Here is a 22,886-nt window from a genome sequence, read left to right as displayed (position 1 = left end):
GGATTGAGAGATATGAAGTGGCCAAAGCAGAAAGAATAAATGCAAGGACAAGATTCATAGTAATGTACAGGCGAACGCAATCATATCCACGGGATCTGGCTCTTCTCCCTACTCACATGTCACTTGATTGGCTACAATTGGCTCTACGTAAAGCCGAACACGATGGATAGACAATAAACGAGTGCAAGCGAGAGTTATCATCTGGATGTATGGTGCATGTAAGTTTCTTACCTCTTGACGTAATTAAGTAATTATTTGTGGCAATATACGCTATAAGATAGATGCATCTTCATTCTTTTAATGATGCTCTTTTACAGTACAAAAATTACAGTGCATTATGGTCATATGGATGACATTTTCACATGGAACACATCGATTCAAAGAGAGTCACGTATGATTGTGGAGTCATGGCTAACTTCACACAAGATAGCCGAGCAAGTGCTTCGGATACCAATCTTCTCTCCTCATAGTTGGATTATTGTGGAACCATACGTGACATCTATGAAGTTGATTTCAAACGATTTAGTATTTTCATTCTTGATGTAAAATGGTTTAGAACTATTTACAACAGTCTCCATGCGACAGTGAGAAAAGATAGTAGCAGTTTCTTTGCAATAGACTCCACCAAACATTGGACCGATGAAAGTGATACCTTTATTCTTCCCAAGCACTGTGAGCAAGTGCATACTAATGATTTAATTAATCGAAGCTTTCATTTTTAAAGATCCATTGATACATGTACTTGAGCATAATTTCATATATATAATTGATGACATTTGGCACCCATCTTCAATATAGGTGGTTTTCATCCGGATCATTCTGATCCAAGATGGTGGTACGTGATCTAAGTTGCACCACGAAGTAAGCAAATTTTTGAAGATAGAGATGTGGATATGGAGATGCCACTACCAATGCTGGATCCAATTTATGAATCTAGTGAAGAAGATGTCGATCACCATATGAGCCAAGAGGAAGATGCACATAATGACATCGCACAGGAGGAAGATGGAGATCACGATATTGAGAAAGAAGACAACTATCATCAATAATCACCACACTTTATTGAAGAAGATGATCAAATACTTTTAGGTGAACGTACGATGCTAGAGTATGATGATGATATAGGAGATCAACTCGGTATAGAGTTGGAGATAGACTTGTTTGGCACCTTAGACTTGGCTCAAGATGAAACAGTTGATGTAAATGCTCTTAATTGTTTTTTTTCATCTCAAACTTGGACATGAATATATGAGCTTCAAAGGCTTGATGTACATGCTCTCATATTTTTATTCTCTATGAGATCAAACATGTATGAAAATTTAAAAAAATTTGTCATTGGAAAAAACTAACTTTTAAGACCTATATGGAAAATAAAACCTCTAGAAAATGTCGCTATAAAATAGTATATCAGTGTCGCTATATAGCGACACTTAAAAGTCGCTATATAGCGACCTTTATAAAAGTCGCTATATAGTGACTTTTGGCAAGCGTCGCTATATAGCAACGCTTTACGAAACTCGCTTTTCATACCGATGATTAACGCCACGTGGGCATTAAACATCGGTATGTAAATGTCATAATAGGATCCTGTGTAGTATACCCTGGTCTGACTCCTCTCGGACCTAGCACTGCGACTACAATTGGTCCGGCTCCTCTCAGACATAGCAATGCGACTACCCCTCGGGGAACTCCTTTTCTAGCTGCGCATGGCTTTGTTGGGAGTCCCGACAAGTTTGTAGCACAGATGAGCGATGATGAGACAACGAGATTCTTCTCTCTGCTATCTCAAAGGACCTCATCAATTTCGTCCCCTACACTGATGGCTGGACGTACTGCCCAACCATCCCCTCATGCCCCTTCGACCGAGGGGTCATCACCTGCGCGTGCCTCTTGTAAGGGAAGGAAGAGCAAGAGGGGCATCTTATGTTGTGCTAACTCGAGAGATGTAGAGGAGTCAGCACACTCACATCCTTATAGGTCTCCACTTGGTCTGGAGACATAGTATCAGTCAGGTCCCTTGCCCTCTCCTACTCCCACTACTACTCCTCGCTCCAGAAGCGCTCGCACAGCTTACACTCCTTCTGACTCTGCTACCATCAGTCCTTCTTACTCATTAGGGGATCTCTCCTATCAAATCACGGTTGCCGGAGAGATAATAGAAGATAGAAAGGGCAAAGCAGTGATGGCCACCATGAGGCAGTTGATGAGCCATCACTTCAAGAGCGGCATTGCTACCAATTGGTGGTATCAAGATGACCAAAAGAAGCAGGTGTTCATCGATGAATTAAAACAAAAAGACCCTAACCCTCTAAATTGGGAGTTTAATGAGAATTATATGCGAGAGCGCATGGGTTTGGTCTTGAAGCATCGTAGATCAACCTTGCATACTTCCATCACAAAGGGGTTGGCTAAACCCAGCTGGGCAGACAAAGCTGATTGGAAGTTCTTCAAGAAGTAGAATAGGGACCATCCCAAAATGTTCGAGGGTCAGAGGAGGGCTGCAAAGAGACGGCTGGACATCGTAGGTACTTCTCACTTTGGTGCAGGCGGACGGTTGGTATTCGAGGCAACCGTGGTAAGTCTACTTCTTCTCATTTAATGTATTGTTCTATTTGTTTTACTACATATTACATGCACTTTAGCTAACTCTAACTCTCGTAAATTGGATCCACAGCAAGATGCGATGGGTCATCTTCCTACAGATGCAGAGACGTGATGTGCATTTCGCATAGGAACAAAGCTGTGGTTTATTGAGCAAGAGGCAATGGGAGTGACAGTTGATTGGGCTGAGGTGGCTGCTCACACGGTATCCCAGGAGTTCGTGATATCCTGGGAGGCTCCTCTTGCCAATTTTATTTGGGCCATAACTTGGTCAATCAGACTCCAAATATGGTCATGTTTGTAATCAAAATGATTGAAATGATATGAATATATCCATTTATCATGTTAGAGTGTCAAAATTCTAGAGCTTTAGAAAGTTTGTACTTATCTTTGTTTCATCAGAGCTAAACCTTATCAAACTCTATCTTTTCTTAATTTTTTCTCATATAGAGTTCGGGTCCTTGGTTCCCTCCCTCCATCCCACAGGTATATACATGGTCATGGACAAATGAAGGTGATCCATATTTTGTTAGCATCATGGTCATAAGGTGATAAATAACTTATTAGCTCCATAGTTTAAACATTTTATTCATGTCATCATTTTGTGTACAAAATGGATCAAATCATATGGGTACCATAAAAATCAATAAGCTACAAATAGTCTTTTGTGAAGGATTATTCTAGGAGGATCTTCTATATCATTGGCGTGACTATTTTTGTTTGTATATAAGTCCACAAAATAAAGAAACCCATTCAACTCATGTGCTACCTTACATAATTTTGAGTAACTATCTTGAGGTATAGACATTACAACATTTCCCCTTTTGTACCTATTGAATGATTTCTAACTTGCATGGATTTATTATTTATCAAATAATAGGTTTTCTCTTTGTATGTTGCCAATAAATTTTCATTTGGGATTCATTGAATCATTGTTGACTTGCATGGACTTACAAGTTATCCCCAATTGTAAGTTGTTTCTTTGTATGTTGCCAAGAATCATACGAAAAATAAGTAAGAACAATCTCTAATAGTGTCACGTAGATTCAAGCATTTCTAGTAAAGAACTATTGCTACTATGGGTTTAGAGAAAGTTCATCACAAGCATTGCTCAAACTCTGGGCTTACTCGATGTTTCGACTTACTCAATGAGACGATGCACCATTGTCGATGTACCAAGGATCTTGATCCATGTGGCCAACTTGGTAGCTGCATTCCCCTTTGGATTCACAATCAATGTCTGCCAAGCTTGAGAAATAGATGCGCCATGATCTGCTTTGGCTTAGATGAAATGAAATTGCTTCATCTTGTTTCAATTGTCAATAGGTCTAACCACTTCTTATGATCAAAGTTTGGATAAATATCATGCTACTCTTGATTCTCAATCAACACCAAAATATTATCTTCTTGAACTCTGCACCCAACAAAGTATTTGTAGAAGAGCAATTGTCAGAATGGCATCAGAATGGTGTTGGAATTGAACAAATGGATTAGATAAACAATAGACTTTTGCATATCCTCACTTGCAAGGTACATTCTCATTGGATTCACAATCAATGTCAATGTACACTCTATCAGTCTTTTGCATATCCTCACTTGCAAGATACATTCTCATCGGCATACTGACTATGACTTGAATGTTCACCACGGTGATTTCCTCTTTTATAAAAATTCACTCTATTGCTGCTAGATTGGCCTCCTTGGTCATACTGCTTCGTGTGGTAATATCTTTCATAGTGTCAAAACCTATGATAGTAATTGCATGGAATTTTTGACATGGTGGGTGCATTCCCTCTTCCTCAAAATATCCCTCTATTGGAATGATTTCCTCTTGGATGTTGATGTTGATGCTGATTTCGATGTTGATGACCACTTCTCTAAGAGGCTCTACCTTTACATTTGCCTTTGTCTCTACCTCTATCAAAGGCTGTAAATGCTTGATAATTGGAATGACCTTTGTGAGCTTGAATGGCATGAGTCCTAAGTCCTTCACCAAGTAACACTGATTGTAACTCTTCCAGGGTTGGAATTTTCCTTTTGATGACAATACTCTAGACCAAAGCCTCCTATCCCTATCCTAGTCCATTTAGAATGACTTGAACCATTTCTATGGGATTCATACACTACAAGGCATAGACCCTTTTCTGATGAAAATACTGACGCTTTTTACATTAATTTTTTTTTCACCGGCACAAATGTCGTTATTAAAGTCATTAAAAGCATCGGAAAATTATGCATGAGCTATGTCTACTTCTCTTATGCTCATGCATAAGCATAAGCATGAGCATATACTCATGCTTATGCTTATGCATGAGCATAAGAGAAGGGGGAAAGAGAGAAGAAGAGGGAAAGGAAAGAGGGAAAAAGAGGGAAAGAATGAGAGAAGAAGAGGGAAAGGAAAGAGGGAAAAAGAGGAAAAGAGAGAAGAAGAGGGAAAGGAGAGAGAGATTGAAAAATGAGAAAGAGGGAAAGAAAGAGAGAAGAAAAGGGAAAGTAAAGAGGGAAAATATGCTCATGCTTATGCTTATGCATGAGCATAAGAGAAGGGGGAAAGAGAGAATAAGAGGGAAAGTAAAGAGGGAAAAAGAGGGAAAGAAAGAGAGAAGAAGTAGGAAAGGAAAGACGGAAAGAGAGAAGAAGAGGGAAAGGAAAGAGGGAAAAAGAGGAAAAGAGAGAAGAAGAGGGAAAGGAAAGAGAGATTGAAAAATGAGAAAGAGGGAAAGAAAGAAGGAAGAAGAGGGAAAGTAAAGAGGGAAAAAGAGACATATGCTCATGCTTATGCATGAGCATATGTCTACTTCTCTTATGCTCATGCATAAGCATAAGCATGAGCATATGCTGATGCTTATGCTTATGCATGAGCATAAGAGAAGGGGGAAAGAGAGAAGAAGAGAGAAAGGAAAGAGGGAAAAAGAGGGAAAGAAAGAGAGAAGAAGAGGGAAAGGAAAGAGGGAAAGAGAGAAGAAGAGGGAAAGGAAAGAGGGAAAAAGAGGAAAAGAGAGAAGAAGAGGGAAAGGAAAGAGAGATTGGAAAAGAGGAAAGAGGGAAAGAAAGAGAGAAGAAGAGGGAAAGTAAAGAGGAAAAAGAGACACATGCTCATACTTATGCATGAGCATATGTCTACTTCTCTTATGCTCATGCATAAGCATAAGCATGAGCATATGCTCATGCTTATGCTTATGCATGAGCATAAGAGAAGGGGAAAAGAGAGAAGAAGAGGGAAAGGAAAGAGAGAAAGAAAGAGAGAAGAAGGGGGAAAGGAAAGAGGGAAAGAGAGAAGAAGAGGGAAAGGAAAGAGGGAAAAAGAGGAAAAGAGAGAAGAAGAGGGGAAGGAAAGAGAGATTGGAAAAGAGGAAAGAGGGAAAGAAAGAGAGAAGAAGAGGGAAAGTAAAGAGGGAAAAAGAGACATATGCTCATGCTTATGCATGAGCATATGTCTACTTCTCTTATGCTCATGCATAAGCATAAGCATGAGCATATGCTCATGCTTATGCTTATGCATGAGCATAAGAGAAGGGGGAAAGAGAGAAGAAGAGGGAAAGGAAAGAGGGAAAAAGAGGGAAAGAAAGAGAGAAAAAGAGGGAAAGGAAAGAGGGAAAGAGAGAAGAAGAGGGAAAGGAAAGAGGGAAAAAGAGGAAAAGAGAGAAGAAGAGAAAAAGGATAGAGAGATTGAAAAATGAGAAAGAGGGAAAGAAAGAGAGAAGAAGAGGGAAAGTAAAGAGGGAAAAAGAGACAGCATATGTCTACTTCAATTATGCTCATGCATAAGCATAAGCATGAGCATATGCTCATGCTTATGTTTATGCATGAGCATAGGAGAAGGGGGAAAGAGAGAAGAAGAGGGAAAGGAAAGAGGGAAAATGAGGGAAAGAAAGAGAGAAGAAGAGGGAAAGGAAAGAGGGAAAGAGAGAAGAAGAGGGAAAGGAAAGAGGGAAAAAGAGGAAAAGAGAGAAGAGGAAAAGGAAAGAGAGATTGGAAAAGAGGAAAGAGAGAAAGGAAGAGAGAAGAAGAGGGAAAGTAAAGAGGAAAAAGAGACATATGCTCATGCTTATGCATGAGCATATGTCTACTTCTCTTATGCTTATGCATAAGAGAAGGGGGAAAGAGAGAAGAAGAGGGAAAGGAAAGAGGGAAAGAGAGAAGAAGAGGGGAAGGAAAGAGAGAAGAAGAGGGAAAGGAAAGAGGGGAAAAGAGAAGGAAAGAGATTGAAATATTGAAGGAGAGAAGAAGGAAAGGAGGGAAAGAAGAGGAGAGAGGAGGGAAAGAAGAGGAAAGAGAGGGGAAGAGAGGGTTCCTACACCCATCACTGCAGCTAGCGCTTAAGGCGCTAGTTACAGGCCAATGCAAATAACAAAAATAACAAATAAAAAAGAGAGAAAGCACTTACTTGAAATAGTACGTCCCGCTCGATGTTGTGGACTGGCCCTACAAAAGAGAGGAAACATACCATTTTTAAAATAAGATGTTAGAGGAAGGAGGAGATTACAAAAGTGACTTCTTGAAAGGATGAGATTGAGGAGACAAGGAGAAAGAGAAGGAAGAGAAATACAAAAAAGGGAAAGAAAAGGCGAGTCTTCTTTCTTTCTTAAAATCTCATTTTTTGATTCAATCCTTTGAAAACAAGCATGAAAACTAGTTTACAGGTTTAGCAATACAAGGAGAAGCACTCACAAAACTAAAGCTAACAAACAAATAACCTACATTGTTGAAACAGACTCACCTCTTGAAAAACTTCCTTTCAAGAAATCAAAGAGGGAGAAGGGTGGAGAGGGAGCACAAGAGCTAAGAGAAGGGTGAGGAGTGGAGAATAGAGTGGGAGGTTGTCAAAAATAGGTGGGAGGTCATCGGAAATAGGTGGGAGGAGAGATTACATTATTTACTTGAAAGATTAGAGAGTGCTAAAGAAAGTGCCGCACGTAGCCTCGGGTTTCGATTTTAACCCACAGCGTTGCTATATAGCGACGCTTTTCAATCGCTATATAGCGATGTTTTCAATTAAAAGCATGGCTATATAGCGACGGAAAAAAGCAAAACGTCGCTATATAGCGATGCTTTGAGACACTTTTTGTTCTAAGCTGAAGGGAAGCTCATAGATGCTATTTTATAACTGTTAATATATTTTCTTACAACTTATGTTGTGATTTTATAAGTGTAAATGGAAGGGACGAGTGGAAGCTCGTCCGATGATGCACCAACACCCGAGAGTACAAACTGGCTTACGGAGAGGTTATACTATCATTGCACTCATTGCAAGCGAGAAGTACGACATCGACGTCGTATTATCATGCGCCACTTGCGGATGTATGGGGAGGAGCCCGAGTACCCAGCATCGGTGTTGCACGTGTTGATGGACTATCGGTAAGTCAAAGCTATTTAAGTTCACAGTCTTATTGGATACCAGGAAATACAAGATCTTATATTTACATGAAATCTTAAAACAGGCTGAGGAGGCTGATGAGGGTACACATATACCTTCACACTTTGAGCAAGACTATAGTCTCCTGGATGATGACGAGGGTATGGTCCACTTGATGGATTCTATTTTTAGGGGCACTACATCCCATGTACATGTGATGTCAGAGTCTGAGGTCAAAATGCGAGAGTTGCAATCAACACAATTGTACGAGGGTGCTAGGATGTCTAAACTACATGCTTGTCTCTCAATCTTGAATCTGCAAGTAAAGTATGGGTGGTCGGATACAAGTGTCTCGGCCTTAATGAGGTTAGCTCTTGCATTCATTTGACTCATTATTTAGATATTATTTGTTTTGAGAATCATCTCCATCTTCCTCCTGTGCGATGTCATTATGCGCATCTTCCTCTTGGCTCATATTGTGATCTTCATCTTCTTTGCTAGATTCATCGGGATCAATTGGATCTGGCATTGGTAGTGGATCTCCATATCCACATCTCTATCTTCAAAAATTTGCTTACTTCGTGGTGTAACTTGGATCACGTACCACCATCTTGGATCAGAACGATCCGGATGAAAAACCACCTATATTGAAGATGGGTGCCAAATGTCGTCAATTATATATATGAAATTATGCTCAAGTACATGTATCAATGGATCTTTAAAAACGAAAGCTTCGATTAATTAAATCATTAGTATGCACCTGCTCACAGTGCTTGGGAAGAAGAAAAGTATCACTTTCATCGGTCCAATGTTTCGTGGAGTCTATTGCAAAGAAACTGCTACTATCTTTTCTCATTGTCGCATGGGGACCGTTGTAAATAGTTCTAAACCATTTTACATCAAGATGAAAATACTAAATCGTCTGAAATCAACTTCATAGATGTTGGGTATGGTTCCACAATAATCCAACTGTGAGGAGAGAAGATTGGTATACGAAGCACTTGCTCGGCTATCTTGTGTGAAGTTAGCCATGACTCCACAATCATACGTGACTCTCTTTGGTCACTCTTGATTTTCTACAAGCCAGACAAAGTAAAGTGTAGGAATGTATTTGCCAAATTTGAAGAAGAAAGGACTTGGTAGAGGCAAAGGTAACGGTAAAGGTGGATGTGGAGGTGGAGGTAGATGTGAAGGTGGTGGAGATGGAGGGACCCCTAGAGGGAGGTGCCACAGAAAGCTTAGAATGAGGGCTCTTTTGAGATCAAGAAGTATCATAAGAGCTAAAGCCTCTAATTAAAAGATCTAGATTTTCTTAACAACTAAAAGAAATCATGCAAGAATACAAGGATGTATGCCAAGAGGGTTTGTTAATCACCCAGGTTAGCATTGTCACATTTGCTTGTTTCTACAAACTATATAAATATATGTAATGCGCTTGTGAATCTTGTTAGAAGTTGCCTTTGGAGCCTGAGCCCTAGCAACCCAAGAGAATTGTCATACTAGGAATAAGAGAGTAGAATAGATAGGAAGAAGAGAGAGCATATAAAATGCCAAAGGCAAATAGTTGTTGGATGCAAGTTTTGAGAAATAGAAGCACTCTTATTTTCCAAGAATGGTGCCTTATGTTTCTCTTTCTTCTTGCCTTTTGTGAATGCCTCTCATCCCCCTTCCCCTTCTCATGCCTCTTGCATCCCATGTCCTCTCCCTCTTCCTCACCTTTCTCCCCTCCCTTCTCCCCCTTCTCGGATGCATCAATTTTACGAGCAAAAACCTATAAGCAAGTTTATACGAGCGTGTTTTTCAAGAGATTTTAAAAATAGTATTTCTTTAGGAAACATGGTTTTTACACTTTTATTTTCATTAGAACTAGATCCCTTTATCATAAAAATATACAAACTAGTCACTCATTCATTTTTACATAACATAAATCTTCTTATTCATAGACATCCCTTTGTACCGTTGTTATTACCTTAAAAAAGTAGTGAAAAATAATTCATTTAAGAAACGTCCCTCATAATCACTCTCAACATTATAATATTATACATAAATAATTACTTATCAAACATATTTATATCATATGGCAATATCTTTCAAGTGTTTTTATAGTATTAATAACAATATATTTATGGACATGTTTCTACAGAAGTTTAAATTACTATAAATAAGTATTAACTTGGGCTTATATATCACTCTCATAAAATACATGTAATATTTAATACTATATATGCAAGGTTTTCCAAAATATAACCCCATAGATTGTTGAGATATCGAGCTCCACTCGAGATATGCCAGGGTGACCATTGTGTACTTATGTCACCGACTTGTTAGCTGGAGATGCGGTTGGTACACCGCCCACAAATAATAGCTGGATGACAGCTATCCTTATCTACACTAGTTCGTGGCTCAGTTAGTATGCTACCTTAGTTAGTTGAGTTTGGTTTGAGACCCACATATAGGGTTCTTCTATTTCTTTGTACTTGAGTTCTTTTGGCTTACACAACTAAGAAGAGGAAAACTGTTTTCAGCCTCCACCTTTGTGTGTATTCCCCCATTGTGATTGTGAGAAAGCCTCAAGTGAGACTCCTTCCCTCTCTCCCACTATCTTCACATGGTATCAGAGCCTTGTTCGTGGTAAGGAGCTCAAGAAAGCAAGCCAAGTTCATGGTGTCCTGGTAAGAGGACCAGTGTTGCTTTCCTATTTCGATTTTGGGAGCAAATCTCTGCAGGTAGCACAGCCAGAAGTGCAGGAGTGCACTGTTCCAGATTGAGACGCCCTTCGCGGTGTGGCGAGAGCGCAGTATATGCTGTGGGAGAGGGAAAGCAAACGCAAGAAAACCAGTCCTATGCAGGCGGATGTGGTAACTCTAGAGGCAGGGGGAGCCAAAGAGGCTGTGGTGGATGGCAGAGAAGCCAAAATGCAAACAGCAATGTTGAATGCTACTATTGTGGCAAAATGGGTCATATGGCTAAGGACTGCTACAAAAAGCAGAATGACATTATGAATGGAAAATTGCAGCAAGGCAATTATGCATCTTCTAGCAAGCAGGGTGATGACAGAAATGAGCATCTATTTATGGTGCAGCATATGACCAATTCTGTGACAAGTGCAGAAGAACAAAATGATGTGTGGTATGTTGACTCAGGTGCGTCAAACCACATGACAGGTCATGCAGAATGGATGCAAGATGCAAGGAAAATGGAAAAGCCAGGATTTGTGGAGACTGGTGATGATACTGCACATCCTATTGTGCAGATTGGCAAAATCCCTTTGTCTATGCAGGATGGGAAAAAGAAATACTTGTCTGATGTATTTCATGTCCCGAACATCACCAAGAACCTCGTTTCTGTTGGTCAGATGGTTGAGCAGGGCTTGCAGGTCAGATTTAATCCTCATGGATGCTTTGTTGAGGATATGAAAAATAATGGTCGCTTGATAGCAAAAGGAAAGAAGAAGGGCAGGATGTTTACGTTGGATGCAGACATGCCTGAATTGAGTGCAGCAATGTTTGCACATGGGACCGGTGTAGTTGCAGATATTGATATCTGGCACAAACGCATTGGTCATGTTTATATACAGCGACTTAAATCAATGCGAGCCCAAAATATTGTTGCAGGCTTGCCTAAATTCAAGGTTGCAGAAATGCATAAGGTCTGTGAAGCCTATCAATTTGGGAAACAGGCAAGGAAACCTTTTCCTAGGCATGTTCAAGAGAGTGAAAAGCCATTGGAATTAATCCACTCTGATGTGTGGACTACAAAAGCTGCATCTATTGGAGGCTGTCACTATTTTGTCACATTTATTGATGACTTCAGTAGAAAACTGTGGGTGTATTTTATGAAAAAGAAAAGTGAAGTGTTTGGGCACTTCAAAGCTTTCAAAGCTATGGTTGAAAAAGAAACAGGCCTGCAAATAAAATGCCTAAGGTCAGATGGAGGGGGAGAGTACCTCTCAAATGAGTTTGCAAGGTTCTTGCAGGAGCATGGTATAAAGCAGCAATATTCATGCAGTCATACCCCACAGCAAAATGGAATTGCAGAAAGAAAAAACAGGCATATTGGAGAGGTATCTCGGGCTATGCTAAATGAAAAAGATCTACCAGATTATTATTGGGCTGAAGCAGTTGCTACAGCAGTCTATATAATGAACAGGACTCCCACTGCAGCAATACATGGCATGACACCAGAGGAGATGTATACTGGTAGGAAACCAGATATTTCTCATTTGAAGATTTTTGGTTGCATTGCCTATGTCCATGTGCCAGATGAGTTGAGGTCCAAGTTGGATCCAAAAGCTGAGAAGTGCATCTTTATTGGTTATTCTCTGCAGTAGAAAGGGTATAGATGCTATAACCCTTCTACACGTAAGTTCACAGTGAGTAGAGATGTTGTTTTTGATGAGATGAGCAGCTGGTATAAACCAGTAAATGTGATGATTGATGTAGATGCACAAAATGGTAATGCTGCATAGAATGCACATCAGCAATCACAAAATATCAGTGGACCTGGAGTGTCCTCTACCAGTGGTTCACATACGTCGCCATGGACAGGCAGATTGAGATCAGGAGAATCCCCTCAAAGCAATGCAGAGAGTGGTACGCAGGTATCACGAAAAGGAAAAGAGAAGGTAGATCAGCCCATATTTGATGTGAATGCAGGTCACTCTTATGTGGATGGTGAATCCAGTGGCTCAGAACAGAGCATTGATGATGAGTTGGGTATTCCTTCTGTTGTTACACCTAGAGTAAGGAAGACCAGGGATGTTTTGAGAGCACCTAGAAGTGAGCCTATTTTGTGCAGGTCTACCAGGGTTAGGTATCCTGTGGATAGGCTGAAATATGATGGATTTACAGCCATTCACTATGCCTATATGGTCAAAGTGATACAGGAACCAGAGCCCACTTCTTTTGAGCAAGCCATGGGAAATGAAAAATGGGAGAAAGCCATGGATGAAGAAATGGATGCCTTGGATGCTAATGCTACATGGGAATTGGTGCCTTTGCCTAAAGGCAAGAATGCAATTGGCTGTAAGTGGGTTTATAAGATCAAGCACAATGCAGATGGTTCTGTGAATAGATACAAGGCAAGATTAGTTGTCAAGGGGTATGCACAGACATATGGCATTGATTATGAAGAAACTTTCTGCCCGGTTGCAAGGATGGCAACCGTAAGAGCAGCCATTGCTATGGCTGCATCAAAGGGATGGTCTTTACATCAGATGGATGTAAATTATGCCTTCTTGCATGGTGATTTGCAAGAAGAGGTCTTTATGGAGCAGCCAGCAGGTTATGTTCATGCTACTCATCCTGAGTTTGTTTGCAGGTTGAAGAAAGCCTTGTATGGCTTGAAGCAAGCACCTAGAGCATGGTCTGACAAGATAGGACAGTATCTTGTCACTATTGGCTTTCAGATTTCCAAGGCAGATTTCTCACTCTATGTGAGAAAAACAGAGAAAGGGATTATGCTGCTGGTCATTTATGTTGATGATTTGATCATCACAGGTGATAGTGATGAAGATATCCTTCATGTGAAAATGCTTTTGAGGCAGAAGCTTGAGATGAAGGATTTGGGAGAGCTGCGTTATTTCTTGGGCATTGAGGTGATTAGATCACCAAGTGGGATACAGCTCTTGCAGAGGCAGTATGGATTGGACATGCTGTCCAAATATGGGATGACAGGCTGTAAGCCTATTTCAGTTCCTTTGGAGCAGAATGTGAAGCTGAGCACAGATGCAGGTGAGCTTTTGGAAGACCCTACTATGTACAGATGCATAGTAGGAAGTTTGATTTACATGACTATTAACAGGCCAGATTTGAGCTATGCTGTTGGGTTGGTAAGTCAGTTTATGCAGGCTCCAAGGAAACCGCATTTGGATGCAGCTAGACGCATACTCAGGTATGTGAAGTCCACATTGCAGTATGGACTATTTTATGAGGCTGGGGTTCAGATACAGTTGCATGGATACATTGATGCTGATTGGGCTGGTAGTATTTCTGATAGACGATCTACCAGTGGATATATGTTCTCTTTTGGGAGTGCTGCAATCACTTGGAGCAGCAAGAAACAGCCTACACTTGCCTTGTCGAGCACAGAGACTGAGTACAGGGGTGCAGCAATGCATGTGAGGTAGCTTGGTTGCATAAGCTACTCTATGATATGCATCAGTCTACAGATGGGCCGGTTGTCATTTATTGTGACAACATGAGCAGTATACACTTGGCAAAGAACCCAGTCTTTCATGCTAGAACAAAGCACATTGAGGTGCATTATCACTATGTGCGGGAGAAGGTTTTACTAGGTCTTATTGATCTAGTTTATGTCAGCACAGAGGATCAGGTAGCTGACATATTCACGAAAGCATTGGGCGCAGAGAAGCTACGCAAGTTCAGAGACCTGCTTGGTGTGCAGGATTTGGGATTGAGCTCGAGGGGGAGTGTTGAGATATCGATCTCCACTCGAGATATGCCAGGGTGACCGTTGTGTACTTATGTCGCTGGAGATGCGGTTGGTACACCGCCCACGAATAATAGCTGGATGACAGCTATCCTTATCTACACTAGTTCGTGGCTCAGTTAGTATGCCACCTTAGTTAGTCGAGTTTGGTTTGAGACCCACATATAGGGTTCTTCTATTTCTTTGTACTTGAGTTCTTTTGGCTTACACAACTAAGAAGAGGAAAACTGTTTTCAGCCTCCACCTTTGTGTGTATTCCCCCATTGTGATTGTGAGAAAGCCTCAAGTGAGACTCCTTCCCTCTCTCCCACTACCTTCACATAGATGTGCTCAAATGGGGTTTTCCGATCAATTTGAGTGGCTGAATGACTATATTTGGACATTGGATGTGAAAGTTATGTCACTTTTAAAAGTGTTGTCCAAGGTAGTTTCGCCAGCGAAACTACCTTGAAAGACCTTGTTCAAAGGGGTTTCGCTGGTGAAACTACCTTGATGGCTTGCTTCAATGAGTTTTCTTTGGAGAAACCCTTTCATGAAGATAGGGTGAGAGAGGTTTTTCAATGTCAGCCCCTATTAAGTAAAAAGTTGTAAGAAGGATCATAAGGGAATTTTCATAGAGAAGTCTACTCTACATGTGGGTTTCTTCAAAAGCCATCCCATTATGTTCTCACCATTCCCAAAGATTCACATAAATATTCGTGTATAAAATAGGCATTCCTATAATACTTTTCATATTTCTAAGTGAAACTATGTTTTCTTCTGATCCATTTTTGTCATATTTTTGCATAGTTGGAAGCTTTTTTTTTCCTTCGCTCGGACGCTCGGAAGATTTTGCTCGGAAAATGGTCGTCCCCTTCTCATGAGGACTCACACTTGCAACAATTACAGGATCCATTTGAATGAAACCTATGGACCATTCATGCTTGCATAGCTCCCACAAGGACTAGCTCGGAGTAGGAGGCTCCATCAGCATACCTCCAATATTCCCACATGCTAGTGACTACACTTTTTTGGTGTTGTTGCTAGGGAGTTCGAGGTATACTTTTTCTTGCATGTGCTTCTTTCATTATCTCCCAATTCCCAAAACTTAGTGGCTAGGTGAAAATTAGTTGGTTTTAGTGTTTGAGAGAGGTATGATCTGAGAAAAAGAGGAAAAATGAGTGAGAAGTGAACTAGGTAATCATTTCAAGTTATTTGTAGTTGCTTTTTGAGGCTTCAAGGTATAAAAATCTAGAAAATGTTAGAGGTGGTCATTACTAAACCTTGTATGATGTCCAATCCTCAGAGAAAATCTGGTTGGGTGTGTCTTTCAAAGTCTTGGAAATGACAAACAATTCTCTTTTTGAAGAAAACACTCTATTTTGCTCCAAACTTGCTTGTTTCTTATTGCTTCATGTTTTTAAGTAGGTAGAAAAGGTACAAAAGTACTCAAGCACTCCAAACATTGCATAGAAACCATAGAAGCTCAAAAATGTTTGAAAATTTCATTGGCAACATAGTCCCCAGAGAAGACCCAATTAGTTAATCTTAACCCACTATATGCTGAATTATAACCTAGCGCATGCTGAATTAATTTTGGCACGTTGGGTTATTAGTAAGTGAGACCATGCTGGGTTAGAAACAATTGGCCTCATATACTAGCTTGGTCTAACCCCATAGTCGGCTTTGAGAAACTTTTTCAAAAATGATGAAAAGGTTTGGGTTGTGAGTGCCCTTGCCTTAGGGCAAGGCCAACCCTCTATTGTACTCACTACGCATGATGAGAAAATCATGAGACCTCATGTAATGCCACTACCCTATGTCATTCCCCTGTGATTACCTAGCTGATATATCAATAAATGCCACCTCTAACATTGCCCTCACCACCTAATCCCCAAATAGGGACAATTGACTATTCAAGAAGCCACTCTTGCAAATCAAGGGCAGTATAGAGCTCTAAATATTCCCTTACTTCCACCTATACCGGGCCCATAGATCACTTTGATGAATCAAGTGATAATAAAGGAACCACAGAATGATTGGAAGAGCCACATCAGACCCTCTCACTAGGCAATTACTCTCAGTATGAGAGTCCCCAAACAAGTCTAGCAATATAATCCACTATGTTATGTAGGATGAGCAATATATCCTAGTTTATCAAATAGCCCCTATCTCTCAGAAGGCTAGGGATATGAAAACCTTGACCCAAAAAACACCGATAAAATTTTATACATGTAGGGCTAGTGAGTGTGTCTATAGAAGACATAAGCCAACCAGTTAGTGCCATGTTACAAGTGCGAAAGACCTCACTTCTTAAAGGCCTAGCTAGAAGGATGACCATGCCATGCCAGTGGCGACCACCACCATTGCGGGTGCACCATTGTGCTTTGGCTATGGGATGGATCATCTCCACAAGGATTGTTTTATGTGAAGAACCCCTAGAATGGACGCAGACCCTATTGCCAATATTAATTTATTGAGTATAGAAAAAGGCCAAGTGTCTTTAATGTCCTTTTGGGACCCTAATGCCAGTATTAATTTATTGAGTATAGCAAAAGACCAAGTGTGTTTAGTGTTCTTCTATGGGGGGGGGGGTTTCAATTAGTATAATATATCTATATCACATCGGTTCAAGGATTCTTTTCTAAATCCTTATGTACCCTATTTTTCACATTTCCTTACACCCCCTTTGTAAAGTTTTCCAAATTTTATGAATCCCCTAATGTAAATTTATTTGTTTCCTAGAGGAATTATAAAATCCTTATGTGAGAAATACATTACTATTTTTGGAGTCACTTTTGAGGAAATATAAGAAACTAATCAATCGATCAATAACAATGTTGAGACTGTGAGGGAGAATGTGCCAAAAAGTGGTAGATTGAGAGGAGATTGAGAAGAGAAAGCAAAGGCATCATATGTACACCTCGATTGTAATTTCGATTTTGGATTGGTAACTATCACACCTCTATCACAAAGCTGAAAAAAGTATGTCCTCGAGGGCCTGCACAAACACAAGAACGATCAACCTTGAAGACCACGTAATCCATCTTAAAGATCACCTCTTGCACATTTTTTCCAGAGATAAGATAAACAACAACAATGCAAATCATGCTAATAACACTTTAGCCATGCTAAGCAATATGATAGGAGTACCTTTTTACAATACATTTCTTCCCTCTTTCTTCCTCAGGAATTCCTGACTTTCCCAAGTAAAAGGTTCATCCTGCCCACCTTCCCTGGCCCACATCTCAAATTCCCATTGAGAAATGATCAACATGAGAGACAATATCAGTGAGAACTACTACCCTGGCTCATAGAAACTCACTGCTAGAGGTTATGCTGAGAAACAAAATTGTACTTATCCAAAACCAAATTCTTGTCATATCAACTGTCAAGTAAAGAGTAGCTACGAGTAAGCTACGTTTCCAAAACACAACCAAAACACAAATATCTCTTTGCAAATCTACTTCGTTGTTGATCTATCATAATCTAAGCGGATGGGGCATGCGTTCTGTTTGCAATCTCCATTTTTTGGAGCGTGCCTTTAATTATAGCAGCCGGGCACAACTCTCTTCTTCTCCATTCAGGAAGCATGCCTTTAATGACTAACAAAGCTTTGAGGCAATTGCTGGTCAATCTCTTTCACACAGAGGTCTAGCGTGAAGCAAAAGGACAAAGCAAAAAGGCAATAGACGTCTGCTTAGAAATGTGTCCTCGTGATAAGAATTGAGCTCCAATTCTTCCCCTGCAAGTCATACATATCCTTAGCGACTCCTTGGTGAGTTTAGTACGTGAAACCTGGGCCTCATGGCTGTGTCTGGTACAACTGTCAATAGAGGCAGCTGTAGCAGACGAAAAAGGAACCCCATCATAAGGAGTCCAGTTCGCTAACAAGTCGAACAGAGGAGCTTTCAAGCTAGGCATCATCGTTGGCCTTGAGGTTGTAGTTGTAGAATGTAAGGAAAGTTTGTGTGTCGCAAGGGAGAGTGTCATGAGAGGCAATTGTCAAAGAACTACCGAGGCGATGCAGCAGAAAAAGGTGGTATACGGCAAGGGTCACTGGTTGCCACTCCATGTAAAGACAATAAAAAAACGGCATAGTAATCATACAAAAGCCAGGTAAGGTGGCACGACAAAAGACTGCCCAACTTTGAAATCCAACTAAGGCTTTATGAAGAGCGTAAAAGATGCAACACAAACAAAAGCAGCAACAATATCCATGACGATGATATTTCGACGCGAATGAAAATGGATGCGGATGCAGATAGCGCTGACAGCTCAAACGGGGTTACTGAAATTTTATATCTTGTTGGGCAGGATCGGGTCATGATAGAAGAAATTCAAGATCATCCGTAGGCCAAAGAATTGGAAAAGGAGGCCGTGAAAGCGGAAGACATGCCGGCAACAACGTGTGAAGCATATGAAAAACCGGTTTTCGACAATGGAAATGGAATGCAAGAGGCGCAAGAGACAGGCATACAGTCAAATGCATCTACTGAGACGACGAAGTTTGGAAGCAAATGCGATATGCCAGAGCTAGGTATACAGGTTCCATTCCGTTATTCCATCGAGGAGAGACTCGAGTTCATAAAAAAGGCTGTGGCGAACAAAATGCAACAGATTCAGTGAAGGATCGCCGCTGTTACCCAAGGGACGCGAGAAGCATAACAAGCATTACCGAATGAATAATGTTCAAGATAGCCATTCAAGAGAATTCTCTGATTCACTGGCGCGATTCCATAAGCTCTTGCAGTGCCACAAACCGCCAAAATTTGTCACCAGCGAAACATTCATAAAAAAGGCTGTGGCGAACAAAATGCAACAGATTCAGTGAAGGATCGCCGCTGTTACCCAAGGGACGCGAGAAGCATAACAAGCATTACCGAATGAATAATGTTCAAGATAGCCATTCAAGAGAATTCTCTGATTCACTGGCGCGATTCCATAAGCTCTTGCAGTGCCACAAACCGCCAAAATTTGTCACCAGCGAAACATTCATACAGTCTCGAAATCCAGAACCTGGATTTTGTATCTGTTTACGCTAACGAGCTCAAAACAAAGCATAACGAATCTCATAGCGTAAGAATAATCGAAAGCTATACGTGATTACAGAGGCTAGAAGGAGCATTCATGATTTCTACTCCTGTTCTGGAATCATAGCACATACTGTATACAAGCTCAAATTTTGCATCCTTAACTCTGCAAAACCCAAAACGAAATTACAACAAAGAGAAGCAGTTGTACCTACGTTTTAAGCCCGCGAAAGATTTTATATCTTGATCTCTTATGCCTTCTTGCACTAATCTGAGCAAATAGAATGAAACAACAACTTGACAAAACTGGACTTAGGGAATCAACGGCAAGGGGATTATAAGATTAGGTGATCACCCCTTAACCCCATTTAGGCATATGTTAACTCCTCTATAGCTAGGGTCCTAATATCCATACCCTTCTTGAACCTGTGAACCAAGATGCACTTTGACTTAACCACGTGAGTCCTCCATGCCATTGACTATGTCCAGTTGCTAGTCTCCCACATGGCCCAACCGACATAGAAAGTTGGATGTCAATTGCGCATCTAAGAAGGCCTCCAAATTGCTTATGACTATGGGGGTTCAATGTTGGTTGAAGCTTATGGACTACATCGCTAATGACTTGAAGGGACCAAAATGCTTCGATGCAAGAGCTTAATCTATTGTTTTCCAAGCAATAGGTGAATTCTATCCTTGGCATTACACTTGGGGGGCAGAGAGGGGGCGGATTTACTTAGTGCATGAGATAGTGATTTTGTGGATGGACATGATGTTGGCACCCAAAATCAATAAACCAGTCAATTAAAAAAAAAAAAAAACTAGATGAAAAATCTCATCAAAGAGCCAACAAAGATAGATAAGCAATATATCCAAAATAAGCGTTTGAGATCACATAAGGAAGAAATAAATAAGTATGATTCTTCACACCCGGCTATAATGCACACTTGCTTGAGAACTTTTGTGACGGCATTCCTTTCTCCACGTGTTTTTAACGTACCATATTCAAGCCATGATACATTTTTGAGTCAAGCAACAAGATTTATTTCAAAGGATGCAACCTTTCAAATTTGCTTTGTTAAAAATCCTATTAACTTTCAAACCACTCCTAGGCAAGCGATGATGCAATGAAAACATATACAAGTCTAAGAATATATAATGAATAGAACTTCAAAGAGCAAAAAGAACCAAGCCCAATAGTACAACTGGATTCCAAGAACATCAAAAAACAAAGTCCAATGATGTGCATCGGGATTAGAGATCAATATAATAAAAAAAGCATAGCATCCAGGTCCCAATCGAGGTGAAAAGGCCAAAGAGAGCAATAAAGAGAAAAGCAAGAAAATACAAGAAGAGTGCCTACTCATTGCAAAGTAAAAATGCCAACAATAGCATTCCAAAATGTCCCATGACATGAACCACTCTACCCTAATGTTCATTTTGAATGTTGGGAGCTTCTAAAACTTTTTAAATATAAAACACCCTTTTGTATATTAAGCTTTGGGTCTTACTTTATTTCCTTATGTATGTATAAATCTATAAGTAATGGAATTAATAAAAGCCCATCTGTTAAACTCACGTGACAGGATTACATATGATGAGTGAGACCCTCTCCCCCCCCCCGCCCCCCCCGAGGTGTCCTTAAACATGATAACTAGGGCCTAGGCTAGAGCATTTAGGAAAGAACTCCACAAGAAGACCAAAATAGATAAGGCCAGTACATCTTAGCCCAAAGAGGCAAACTGCAAGTCAAAGTGGAAAAAAACTTTGACAAGGGGGTCTGATGAGGACATAGCCACCTTGGTGGAGTCTATTGCAAAGAAACCGCTGCTATCTTTTCTCACTGTCGCATGGGGACCATTGTAAATAGTTCAAAACCATTTTACATCAAGAATGAAAATACTAAATCGTCTGAAATCAACTTCATAGATGTCGCGTATGGTTCCACAATAATCCAACTGTGAGAAGAGAAGATTGGTATCCGAAGCACTTGCTCGGCTATCTTGTGTGAAGTTAGCCATGACTCCACAATCATACGTGATTGTCTTTGAATCGATGCGTTCCACGCGAAAATGTCGTCCATATGACCATAATGCACTATACTTTTTGTACTGTAAAAGAGCATAATTAAAACAATGAAGACGCATCTATTTTATAGCGTATATTGCCACAAATAATTACTTAATTATGTCAAGAGGTAAGAAAGTTACACATTGCACCATACATCCAGATGATAACTCTGGCTCGCACTCGTTTATTGTCTCTCCATCGCGTTCGGCTTTATGTAGAGCTAGTTGTAGCCAATCAAGTGACATGCTCAAGTACATGTATCAATGGATCTTTAAAAACGAAAGCTTCGATTTATTAAATCATTAGTATGCACCTGCTCGAAGAACAAAAGTATCACTTTCATCGGTCCAATGTTTGGTGGAGTACTCTATTGCAAAGAAACCGCTACTATCTTTTCTCACTGTCGCATGGGGACCGTTGTAAATAGTTCTAAACCATTTTACATCAAGAATGAAAATACTAAATCATCTGAAATCAACTTCATAGATTTCGCGTATGGTTCCACAATAATCCAACTGTGAGGAGAGAAGATTGGTATCCGAAGCACTTGCTCGGCTATCTTGTGTGAAGTTAGCCATGACTCCACAATCATATGTGACTCTCTTTGAATCGATGCGTTCCACGTGAAAATGTCATCCATATGACCATAATGCACTGTGCTTTTTGTACTGTAAAAGAGCATCATTAAAACAATGAAGATATGCATATATTTTATAGAGTATATTGCCACAAATAATTACTTAATTACATCAAGAGATAAGAAACTTACATGCACCATACATCCAGATGATAACTCTCGCTCACGCTCGTTTATTGTCTCTCCATCGCGTTCGGCTTTACGTAGAGCTAGTTGTAGCCAATCAAGTGACATGTGAGTGGGGAGAAGAGCCAGATCCCGTGGATATGGTTGCGATTGCCTATACATTACTTTGAATCTCGTCCTTGCATTTATTCTTTCTGCTTTGGCCACTTCATATCTCTCAATCCACTTCTGCATCCCAGGGCTATTGAGGATACAAAACTTATTGAATTTCTCCATTTGCTCTTCGCTCATCTTTCTTTCAATCCCTTTTCCTTGGGGAACCTCGCCAACGATGCGATCATCATCCTTGTTATGCCAAGCTTGCGGCATATCGGGATCCGTGGATGCAAGAAACTCTATGATATATACTAATGACTCTTGCACAAGCCATCCCTCTGTCATGCTTGCTTCTGGTCTTGCTGTTTGTCTTACAAATCCCTTCAAAGTTTTCACAAACCGCTCGAGAAAAAACATCCATCGACTATGAACGGTATCTGCAATAGCCACCTCATCAACTATGTGCACAAGCAAGTGGACTTGAGTTGTCATAATGCTCGAGGGAAAGTGCTTCTCAAGCAAGCATATGGCTTCGATGGAT

At 40.4% G+C, this 22,886-nt stretch overlaps 1 protein-coding gene across 1 annotated transcript in view; it reads right to left on the bottom strand.

The window, feature by feature from the left end:
- Nucleotides 1–19,109: 19,109 nt before the first annotated feature.
- LOC147902039 (G-type lectin S-receptor-like serine/threonine-protein kinase SD2-5) overlaps nucleotides 19,110–22,886 on the bottom strand; it is a 39,056-nt gene continuing 35,279 nt past the window's right edge. Inside the window, exons 2-4 of the mRNA XM_087374408.1 lie at nucleotides 19,497–19,585; nucleotides 19,319–19,418; nucleotides 19,110–19,230 (exon numbers count right to left, since the gene is read on the bottom strand). Coding sequence (XP_087230534.1) covers nucleotides 19,110–19,230; nucleotides 19,319–19,418; nucleotides 19,497–19,585 — 310 coding nt within the window. The remainder of the gene's footprint in view (nucleotides 19,231–19,318; nucleotides 19,419–19,496; nucleotides 19,586–22,886) is intronic.

The sequence above is a fragment of the Dipteris shenzhenensis genome, chromosome 5 (assembly GCF_047967505.1).
Source record: "Dipteris shenzhenensis isolate YYH24624 ecotype China chromosome 5, Dip_SZ_1.0, whole genome shotgun sequence".
In the NCBI taxonomy this organism is placed as follows: domain Eukaryota; kingdom Viridiplantae; phylum Streptophyta; class Polypodiopsida; order Gleicheniales; family Dipteridaceae; genus Dipteris; species Dipteris shenzhenensis.
Note: the sequence above shows the minus strand (reverse complement) of the source record. Positions and strands in the feature narration are given on the sequence as shown.